This window comes from Echinops telfairi, unplaced genomic scaffold (genome assembly GCF_000313985.2).
Source record: "Echinops telfairi isolate 266 unplaced genomic scaffold, ASM31398v2 ScPeMD7_443;HRSCAF=831, whole genome shotgun sequence".
Lineage (NCBI taxonomy): Eukaryota > Metazoa > Chordata > Mammalia > Afrosoricida > Tenrecidae > Echinops > Echinops telfairi.
The window spans coordinates 76,442,703-76,454,739 of NW_022104341.1; the positions used below are offsets into that span (position 1 = coordinate 76,442,703).

General features: G+C 37.7%; 1 protein-coding gene across 1 annotated transcript in view; it reads left to right on the forward strand.

Moving 5' to 3' along the window:
- Nucleotides 1-12,037, forward strand: part of EPS15 (epidermal growth factor receptor pathway substrate 15) — a 129,493-nt gene that overhangs the window by 68,721 nt on the left and 48,735 nt on the right. Inside the window, exons 15-16 of the mRNA XM_045291759.1 lie at nt 7,557-7,718; nt 8,276-8,473. Coding sequence (XP_045147694.1) covers nt 7,557-7,718; nt 8,276-8,473 — 360 coding nt within the window. The remainder of the gene's footprint in view (nt 1-7,556; nt 7,719-8,275; nt 8,474-12,037) is intronic.

Here is a 12,037-nt window from a genome sequence, read left to right on the forward strand (position 1 = left end):
TTATATCAGTAATTTGACCACTTTTTTCTTTGGTTTTTCTCTTCTGCAATGTGAGACAATAAAAATAAGACTAAAATGAGACTACACAGCTAAAGTGCTTCAAGTATAATGCAGTTATGCAGGTATGGTACTAGGCATTTCTTCCATAAATGTTCTGATTCTTATTCTGTACCCTGCAGTCATCTCTTTACCACCCCTTCATCTTCAGGCTCTTTCTTCTCTGATTTCTGTCTTCAAGTAGGATCGATTATGTGCACATAAACTACTTAAACCAGTTGCCACTGAGTTGAAACTAACTCGTGGCAACCATGTGTGTTAGAGTAGAGCAGTGCTCCATAAAGTTTTCAAAGAGCTGATTTTTCCAAAATAAATCTCCAGGTCTTTCTTCCAAGGCTTTTCTGGGTAGACTCACACCCCACCATATTTTTGGTTAGCAGTTGAGCACACATCACAGTTTGTCACAGAATTAAATCCTTATCAGAGTCACTCTATGTGTATGCTCGGTAGGTTTTCAGGTGTAAGTCACCTGACTTTTCTTCCTTGGGGTGTCTCTGGACTCACAAATTGGAAATTACCATTTTCTCGGCTTCTGCTGCTACTTTGGAGGCATCCTGGTAGCACAGTGATTAAGTGCTTATGGCTAACCAAAAGGTTCCCACATACCAGCTGCTCTGCAGGAGAAAACTGACAGTCGGATTCCGTCAAGATGACAGCCTTGGAAACCCCGCAGGACAGTTCTCCTCTGTCCTATGAGTAAGAATCATCTTGACAGAAGTGCGTTGGTTTGGGGGTTTGTTTTGTTTTTCAGCTGCCACTTTAGCTATCAACCTATTTTTCTCTCAACTTTGTTGTTTTATGTGGTCACTTTTCTTCCTGTCCTTTTCTTTTAAATACTTTTATTGGGGGCTCTTACCATCTCTTATCATAATCCATACATTCATCCAGCGTGTCAAGCACATTTGCATATATGCGGCCGTCATCACTCATATAGAGGTCTGTGGGGCTCACTATGTGGACGCCTATTCTTTTCTTAAGGCTGCTTTTACCCATACCACTTTGTTTTAATGTTTTTCCTCTAGGCTAGCAATAATCTTTGGACCTAATCAATTTTCAAATTCTTCCTGCATTAGTTGCGTTTTCTTGGGTCATACTCACCTAGATACCTTTCTGCCTGTCTTACCTTTTGCTTATGTTACTTTTACCAGAGACTGATTGACACTTTTTCCTCTGTCTTCCTCTCCTTTCTTTGTACTTTTCTTCTTTCTTCCTACCTGTAGCGTCTCTAGGTGGGGATTTGATGGCAGTAAGTATACCTCTTCTCATCCCTATGCTGATGGCTCCCAAATATTTCTCAAGGTCTCCACTCTCCAGAGCTCCATTTCCCCTCTCACATGGGGCATTTTGGTGCTTATCATTTCACACCAAGTATGTCTAATATGAGACCCCTCATCTTGAAAAATGCTGGCTTCAGTTTAAGGCTTTTCTGTTTTTGTCAGTGTTTTCCCTTCACTCTGATACCACCCTTATCTCCTAACATCTAAAATTTTAAAGTCAGATCGTAAGTGCTTACCCATTCTCTTCTTGCCTTTCTTCCTAAACCAGTTTTAGTATCATGGTTCTCAATGGATGTCATCACTGCCATGGTTAATGGTTGGGAGGATGGCATAGCTCAGAGGAATATTGCAGGTATAAAAAATGAGATTGAAATACAAACCCTTCTATTTTGCACAGCTTTGCTTTCTGGTTGGTTGACTCTGAACTGTGTATCCCACACATCTTCCATCTTATCCCCACCCTTATACCTTTTGTTGTTGCAGTCTGAACTGCTTTTACCTCCCTGCTTACGTGAGTTGCAACCATACCTTAAATCCAGCTAAAGTCCTACCACTTGTTTGACACTTTCTTTTCTCTAGCTCTTCAGTCTACGCTAATCTTTCTTGATTTGGAACACACACAAGAGTGTTTATTCTTATACCATTTATATCTTATGTACCCAGTGCAGTGTTACCTTATGTTAGTTTGAGTAGGTGTGTGTTGATTCCAATTCTTTCCAGCCTTTATTTTGAAGGCCTTAATCTTAGATCATGCCTTGGATCATACTTTGCATTACATTTCCTAATGCATTCCTAGATGGAGGTACTAAGGAAGCTGTTCATGATAGAAAAGAAATTTTGTGCATGAAATTAAAAATAGGAAAAGACACAGCCAGAAGCCATAGGAAGAAAAATAAAAAAAGGAAACTTAGAAGAGTCAAGAGTTTTCTATGTTGTTTATACTACCCTTGTGTAAAAGAAATTCCTCATATATACTTTATTAGGAAAGAGTTGGCAATTCAAATTAATTGTCCATGTTTTTTTCATTTTAATTTGCCAAGTTGGTGTTTTTTCTTAAGTAAAAGGGGATGGCGTATTTTGCTGGAAATAAAATTAGGTATGTGAGCTCAACATTCTTTTTCTAGCAATAATGTTCTTCAGGACATGCTGGGAAGCATGTGACAGGGAAATAAAGACAGGCTGTGAAGTGGGGTTTTCTAACACCCACTCCAGTTTAACAGACTCTCTGTTTGTTGACTTAAACATTTTGCCTTATAATTGATGCATTATTGATATTAAAAATAATCCTATCACTTTTGTTTTCAGAATTAGGCCATGAATATACCTGATTATTCTAGTTTAGGGTCATTCTACAGAATCTTTTTTTTTTTTTAATATATCAAGTCTATAGATTACACTTTTAGGTCACCAAATACTAAAAACTTCTTTTTCTCTTTAGTGGTTCTTCAGAGGAATATACACATAACTTACTATTGTTAAGTATATTTCTTTGAGTATACTTTGGGAATTTAGAAAAGTATGTTATTAATAATTTCATGTCTTATTTTCTTTATTTTTATACAACAAATATGTTGCTAATACATTATACATTTATTACTTAATTATCTCTGGTTGTATATCGCAATTACATTATATTTGAGTTTACTAAGCTGGAGTTAACTTAATTTTTAAGAAAGGTAGAAGTTATGTGTATTTGTTGGCATTCTATTTCCTGTACCCCATAGCACTAAATGATGTGTGGGAGAAAATGGATCAGTTGATTTCAGTATTTGAAGTTTTGAAATTTATTTTTCAGTAAAGCCAGAATTTTAAGTATTCTTTTATTCCTGGATAAGGAATTTTAGATGTAGCTTCCTTTGTGTTTTTCTAAAACAGTGCTGACACTGTGCTACACTAGCCTTTTTCTTTCATCCTTGTCGTTCTCAGATTGCTGTTATTCTTTCCCTTGCTGTCGATGGCACAAGTAAGCAAGTAGAGCATGTTCATGGAAATAGAGCAGAACTCGGAGAGCCGGGCATCTGTGAAATGTCCACACTCAGTCACTTGATCAGATGGCATTTGCTGAGGCTGAGCACATACCCAGGAGTGGATTGTACGAACAGGACTCCTTAAGATTAAGAGACATTTAGTTTAGTGGAAGCTCTATTTGCTAAGAGTAGCTATTACTGTCCTAGTCAAGGAGGGAAAATGATTCTCTGTTTGCCTTAATTCATCTGAAGATAAGCAAGTCTATATCAAAATAAAATAGTCACGTATATCTGGATGCTGATACTAATGTGGAAATTACACTGCAGGGGTGAAAACCCTAACATGGAGCTCTACCACTGTAATTTGGTGGAGAAACATAAATTATAGGGATTTTAATATGACCCTGTATTCTCCTTGCACCTTGTCATTAATTTGAGATATTATCTTAGCAACCTTTCCCATAAAGCTTGTAATTTGGTGTTACAACGTGACTTTTTTTGAAGGAGCCTTCATGCTGCAACCAGTTCAGCGGTGGGCTGCTCAGCAGTTTGAACCTGTTCACTGCTCCACAGGACAAAGATGAGATAGTGTGCTTCTGTAAAGATTTGCAGTCTTGGAAACTCTATAGTTCTCCTCTGTCCTTATAGTATAGCTTTGACTTGGAATCTACTTGATAGCATTGATAGTTTCTTTGTTTTAAAATGTGTTTTTAAAAGTTGACTTTTGGGGAAAATAAATAAATAAATAAATAAAATAAAAGTTGACTTTTACTGCACCTAAGAAATGAGGCAGTGACTATAAATGTGTTTGCTCAGTGAAGAGCAAGGACAAGAATGAGTAAATATTAGATTGGTTTATTTACCCTTTTTTTACACACTGTCATCTATAGATGCTGTTAAATGTGACTCATCAAAGAATACAGTTTATTAGTTTTTAAGTAGTTTTCAATAAAAAAACCAAATTTAAATTTAGCAAATGCAACCAGCATTGATTGGTTTTTATATTGGCATGCAACTACTAATAATTTATGATATTTATAAAATAGCGAGTGACGTTTTCTACTTATAACATGGGTTCACTGTTAACTTTGTAAGTTTCTTATAAAGCTTAAAGTAAGCTTATAATATACAGAAAAGATAAAAAGAAAAGAAAAAGAACACCGTAAATTCACATGTAAGAGAGCCACAGTTAGGACTTTGTTATATTTCTATGAATATACATGGACGACTTTATGTTTATTCAGTTATACTATATGTGCATTTGTATTCAACATTGTCTTTGACATTTTCCTTATGTGACTCTTTTAAATACATTTTATTTTAGTGGATTTACGGTAAAACTAGAGATTTTACCCCTGATTATTAAGATTACATTTTATTAACATATAAAGTACTAGATTTTTCTTTGTAGTGTGTGGAATGGTAGGAAAAAGTACTAGAATACTTCAGGGGAAGGACAAGTATCAGATATTTTTCTAATTCTTAGCCCTGAACAATTACTAAGTAAAGAAATAAAGTTCTCAAGATTTTTATTGTTGGTTCTTTTTTGAGCCAGCACATTATTAAATATAAATTACAGAATAATTTTTATGGAAAAATTAAGGACTTCACATAGGATTAAATTCCCAAATGAATACAATTAGTTACAGGGAGTGGTCTCTCCTGATAACTTGTCTAATGTAAGAAAGACAGACATAGTCTTGCCATCCATACTGCTAAGCAGCATTCTGGCTGTATTTCTTTCAAGACAGATTTGTTTGTTCTTTTGCAGTCCGTTTTACTTTCAACATTCCCCACCAGCACCATAATGAACATTTGTTCTAGTCTTCCTTATTCAGTGTCTAACTTACACAGGCGTATGAAGCAATTGAAAATACCATGGTTTGGGTCAGGCACACTCTAGTCCTCAAAGTGAAATCCTTCATCTTAAACACTTTAAAGAAGTTTCGTGCAGCAGAGTTACCCAATGCAGATTCTTGACTGCTGCTTCCATGAGCATTAATTGTAGATCCATGCAAGATGAAATCCTTGGCTACTTCAGTCTTTTCTCCCTTGATCATGATGTTACCTAATGGTCCAGTTGTGAGGATTTGGGTTTTCTTTTAATTGAGTTATGATCTATATTGAAGGTTTCAATCCTTAATTCTCATCAGCAAATACTTCAAGTCCTTGTTTTCTGCAAACAAAATTGTGTCATCTGCATATTGCAGCCTTTCTCCGATCCTGATGCTGTATTCTTCTTCATGCAGTCCAGCTTCTCAGATTAGAGACTGGCTTAATTTTCTTTTTCTGTATGGAAAGGCCCAGTACCATTTACTGAATCGTTTCTTTTCCCACTAGTCAATTTGTAATACCTTTTCTTTGCACCAGTTTTCCTATGATGCTGGTTTTTCTGTATATGCCTAGGTCTCAATTATCCTTTTTAGTTCCTTGATCTATTTATATATCCTTATATGAATACAAGATTGTCTTATTTTCACTTTCTAAAAATTCATGATCTATAAAGCATAAGTGTACATTTTGCAATGCTGTTCTTGTTTCTTTTGCTCTTCCAAAAAGCTTTTTGAATCCGCTTATCAGGTTCTTTGAAAAATCCTGTTAAGACTTTTCATTGGTATTAAAAATTAGAGAGTTGACAAGTTTTTGAGTCATTTATTTCTCAAACAACGAATAAAGTATGAATATTGATATAATACCTCCTGTGTACTAAGAATGGGGATACAGCAATGGAATAAACGTACAAATATGCCTGTACCCATAGAATTTACATTCTAGTGGAAAGAGACAATAAAGAAGGTGAACACAGTATATGCTGTATTATGCATAGTAGCCAAAAATGGAAAATTGTGTAACTGGTATAACTATACAATTTAATACTATCTGCAATAAAAAGGAATTAACTATTTATACATATTTCACACAGGTGAATCTCCAAAATGACATACCAGGTGAAAGAAACCAGATACATTAGCCTACATAGTGAATGCTTCCATTTATGTGAAATTTCTATCAAAGGAAAAATTTTAGCTACAGAAAATAGATTATTATTTGCCTGGAGATTGAAGTGAGTTAGAGTAGGTTAACTTCAGAAGAATGCAAGGGAAATATTTGGGGTGATGAAAATGCTCTTAAATTAGATTGTGGTAACAGCTGTACAAAACTATGAATATACTAAAAACTAGTGAATTGTACAATTTGTGCAGATTAATTTTAAGTGATGGTAGTAGTCCAGAAGACATAGTGGATAACAGTTGAGAAAAGACTTAAAGAAAGTGAGAGATTGAGTCATGTAGACACTTCCAGGAAAAACTCTCTAGGAAGAGGGAATAATCAGCGAAAAATCCTGAGAGGAGAGCATATATAGCATTTGTAAGGAGCAGCGGCTTTAAGTGTTACTGAAATAGATTGTGTAAGGAGAGCGTATTAGGAATGAAGTTGGGAAATGGTCTCATGTAGGGGTGTAGAGGCCACTAGAAGGACTGTAACTTTTGTGGTGAGAGATGGGAAGTCAGTGTAGTGTTTTGAATAGTGGAGTGACTTAATCTAATGTAGGTTTTTAAAAAACCATTTTATTGGGGGTTCTTATAGCTCTTAAAACAATCCACACATCAATTGTGTCAAACACATTTGTATATATGTTGCCATCATCATTTTCAAAACACTTTCTGCTTGAACCCTTGGTATCAGCTCCTCTTTTTTCCCCACTCCTCAACTCCCACCCTTGTGGACCCCTGATAAATTATAAATTATTATTATTTTCATGTCACCCTCTTTTTAAGAGTGATTGCATACTGAAAATAGTGGAAGGGAGCATTGGTGGATGTAGCAAAACTAGTTAGAAGGCATCTAAGAGAGAGATGAGTAACTTAGCAATGATGGGACTTTCTGAATATACTTTGAAGGAAGAGGTAACAGGATTTGTCAACAGATTTGAAGTAGGGTGTGAGAGAGAGGAGACAAAGAAGATGCTATTTCTTCTGGCTAAGGAGACTAAGAGGAGAAAGATTAAGAAGGAAGCAACATTTGGGGAAATTACTTGTTCTGTTTTGGACATTTAGAGAAACCCATCAGACATCCAAGAACAGATTTGACTCTTAAGTGAATTGGATATTAAAATATGAAGAATATGAAGTATAGAGAAGTCCTCAGATAAACACTGTATTTAAAGATATAATAAGTTCTCCAATCCAACAAGACAGCATATCTCATAAGACAAAGAGACTAAATATGTTAACCAGCTTTTTTTGCATTTTAGGATCTTCAAGATGAAGTTCAAAGGGAGAATACTAATCTGCAAAAGCTACAGGTTCAGAAACAGCAAGTACAGGAACTCCTTGACGAACTGGATGAGCAGAAAGCCCAGCTGGAGGAGCAGCTCCAGGAAGTCAGAAAGAAATGCGCTGAGGAAGCTCAGCTGGTAAAGTGTGGTAGTTCACCTTTGCCTACATCTATATTTTAATTACTTTTCTTACCTTAGAACAGCGGGTCTCAACCTGTGGGTATCGACCCCTCTGGAGGTTGAATGACCTTTTCACAGAGGTCGCCCGATTCATAACAGTAGCAAAATTACAGTTATGAAGTAGCAGTGGAAATAATTTTATGGCTGGGGGTTCCCCCATCATGAGGAACTGTATTAAAGGGTCACGGCATTAGAAAGGTTGAGAACCACTAGCTTAGAGGAAAAACCTCTACTTTTTGTTGTTTTTGTTAGAAGGCAATCTACTCAGGGAGCTAGAGCAAGATGCATTCAGAAATTATAGGCTATTTTTCCAGCAAGTAACAGAGCACTTAATGTACTGTTTTTCTATATTTTCGTTAGAAATATGGTACCTATTGCTACCCAATTGCCCTTCTCAAACATCAAAAACATACCAAAACTCACCAAAATAATAAGCTAAATAAAAGTATTGCATCATGGAACATTTTAATGACATCCTTTAATTCCTTTTTTTTCTATTCATCTCCACATTATAGATTTCTTCTCTGAAAGCTGAAATAACTAATCAAGAGTCACAGATCTCCACTTATGAAGAAGAACTAGCCAAAGCCAGAGAAGAGCTGAGCCGCCTACAGCAAGAAACAGCAGAATTGGAGGAGAGTGTAGATTCAGGGAAGGCTCAGTTGGGACCTCTTCAGCAACATCTACAAGATTCACAGCAGGAAGTCAATTCAGTAAGTCTTTGTGGAAGTACAAAATAAGCTTAAAAGGGCTCTTATACATGTATCTTTTGAATACCTTCTCATCTTCTGCTCCTTCTCCCTTTGCTTAGTGTTTAACTAATTTTTCAATGTTGTTAGGGTTTTGTTGGATGCAGTTCAGTAAGTTTCAACTCAGTGTGACCCTGGGTACAACAAAAGAAACACTGCCTAGTCCTGCTCCCTCTTCACGATTGTTCCCATTTGAGGCCATTATTGCAGACACTAAGTCAGTCCATCTCCTTGAGAGGAGCTGGCCCTCCACCTTACCAAGCATGATATTCTCTGGGAACTGATAGCTCCTGTGTTAGTCCAGGAACTTATTTGATTGCTAAGCAATAATCCAGCCCATAAAGTTATCCTCATAGCTGAGCAAATAATCTGAGAAGCTGGACTCTATGAAGAAGACAGCATCAGGATTGGAGGATGGCTCATTAACAGCCTACAGTAGGGGGTTGACACAATTTTACTTGCTGGCAGTAAAGAGGACTTGAAACAGCTATTGACGAAGGAAGACCAAAGAATACAATTTTCAGTATAGATGACAGGTCATTGTGAAGAAAACAAAAATCCCCAGAACTGGGCCAATAAGTAACATCATCATAAAGGGAGAAAATTTTGAAGTTGTCAAGAATTTTCTTTTTTTTTTTAATCGTTTTATTAGGGACTCATACAACTCTTATCACAATCCATATATACATCAATTGTGTAAAGCACATTTGTACATTCATTGCCCTCATCATTCTCAAAACATTTGCTCTCCATCAAGAATTTTCTTTTACTTCAGTCCACAATCAGTGCTTATGGAAGCAGTCATCACGAAATCAAACAACACATTGTATTGGGCATATCTGCTGCCAAAGACTTTTTTATAGTGTTAAAGGGAAAATATTTCATTTTTATTTTATTTTATTTTATTATTGTTATTTTTTTCTTTTTTAACATTTTATTAGGGGCTCATACAACTGTTATCCCAATCCATACACACATCAATTGTGTAAAGCGCATTTGTACATCGTTTCTCAAAACATTTTCTCTCCATTTAAACCCCCGACATTAGGTCCTCATTTTTCCCCTCCCTCCCTGCTCCCCCCTCCCGCATGAGCCCTTGATAGTTTATAAATGGGTATTTTGTCATATCTTGCCCTGTCCGACGTCTCCCTTCATCCACTTTTCGGTTGTCTGTCCCCCAGGGAGGAGGTCACACACAGTTCCATGTAATCGGTTCCCTCTTTCCTACCCATTCTCCCTTTACCCTCCCTGTTTTGCCACTCATACCACTGGTCCTATAGGGCTCATCCGTCCTGGATTCCCTGTATTTTCAGTTCCTATCTGTACCAGTGTACCTCCTCTGGTCTAGCCAGTCTTGCAAGATAGAATTCGAGTCATGGTAGTGGGAGCGGGGAGGAAACCTTTAGGAACTAGAGGAAGATTGTATTTCTCATCATTGTTACATCGCACCCTGACTGGCTTATCTCCTCCCCGAGACCCCTCTGCAAGGGGATCTCCAGTGGTCTACTAATGGGCTTTGGATCTCCACTCCGCACTCCCCCCATCATTCACTATGGTAAGATTTTTTGTTCTGATGATGCCTTACACCTGATCCCTTCAACACCTCGTGGTTGCATAGGCTGGTGTGCTTCTTCCATGTGGGCTTTGTTGCTTCTAAGATTTCATTTTGAGGACTAAAGTGACCTGTCCCAAGCCAAAGTATTTTCAGTTGCCTCATACGCATGTGCTGGACAATGAATAAGAAAGACTGGAGAAGAATTGGTGTGTTTGAATTGTGGTGTTGTCAAAGAATATTGAATATACCATGTGTAATGTCTTAATGTTCTATCCTTTATCTCTCTAATTTCTAATATCCATTGCAATTACTATGCAAAACTCACAGACAAAATGCATGATTAAAAGGTTTATTAAGGAAGTTAGCAAGTTGAATGCCAGTGAGAAATGCTCAGGGTTATTGTTTACCAGAACCTGGCACAAAATTCAGGTCTGCTAATAAATACCAGAAGGGGCATACCACTGAGCTGTAAGCCTCACTCCAACACATTCAGCCAAAGCTTGATGGGTCAGCAAACCTAGCTCTCTTCGTTAAGTTCCCAGAGGCACCTCATTCCAGTAAGCCTCAGCCCAAAGGCACTGAGCTCCACTCCCGTGACTCAGCAAGTCCGGACCCCCCAATTAAGTGCCCACTCCAAAAGCCCACGTCCTGCACAAAAGTACTTAGCTTTACTTGCGCTGTAGGTTGGGAAGTCCATCACTCTGTTCCATGTTCTGGCTCCTGGTTCTACTGCTGCTGCTCTGATAGTATAGCTGTCATCTGGATCCAGGAAGTTCACTGCACAGGGATCTCTAGTCCAGAATTGAACTCTACTCCTGGCTCTTGCTGATAATGACATCCCTCCTTCTGCTTCTCAGAGGGCTTAGTTTTTACACACCAGTATGACACTCCAGGGAATCCTATTTACATTTCATCACAGGTGAGTCCTATTAGTGTCTTCCCCCACCTTCTTACTAGACCCATGCACGGAAAGGTGGTTTGGTGGGCGTTAGAGACTTTGGCCAGAAGAACCATATTAAATAATTTATTGCTCCCGCACCATGGAATTCCAGGAGAATAAACAAATCCATTTTGGAAGAAATACAGCCATAATGTTTTTTTTGAAGCAGTGATGATGGGATTTTGCCTTAAATACTTTGTGCATCATACTTGCAAAGTAGAGGGTCAGCAAAAAAAAAAAAAAAGACGGCCCCTGAGAAAATGGCATGGAGACCACATCTGACCTTCTCTGACTATACAAGAGAGAAAAAAAAATCCATCTCTACATCTACGCAGTGCCACTTGCCACATGGCAGAGTCATATATGCCTCCACCCTCTACCTTTCTTTATCTACTTTGATACCAAGTGTTCCTTTCATGGCATTCTACTTTTGTGCTGGGTTGATAATTTGTTGTAATGACCACATAAAGCTCACAGACAGACTCACAATCATGGGGGTTTATTAGGAAAGTTAACAGGTTACTACAAATCAGGACCAGTAACTAGATAAGATACAGGCAGTGGTGCACATCAGTGAAGTGTCATTTTGATCCTCATCCTCTCAGACACGTGGTTCTTTGGCATCTACCACTGTAGACCGGGAAGCCTGCCTGTCACTCTACCTCACTGTCTCAAGTCTCAGGGACATAGCCCCTCTGCCTTGCCCCATGGTCCGTGTGCACAGTCTCTCATGCCTCTGGCCCCAGTCTCTACCACTTCAGATAAAGGATTTTGAACATGCTCCATTGGTAGCTCTTCTGTGATGGTCTCATGAATTCATTATTTCTGTTTCTAAGATATCTGTATTACACATAGAAGAATGGCTTTAATGGAGGTGTAGTTTTTTTCTTTGAGCAGACCATACCTCCAAGGAAACAAGTATCTAATAGAGTACATCTCATCTTAATCCTGTCCATTAGCATATAGGGAACTCCCTCCAAAATGGGATAGAGGCCAAAATTTATAATATATCATAGATCTTCTATTAATGGAT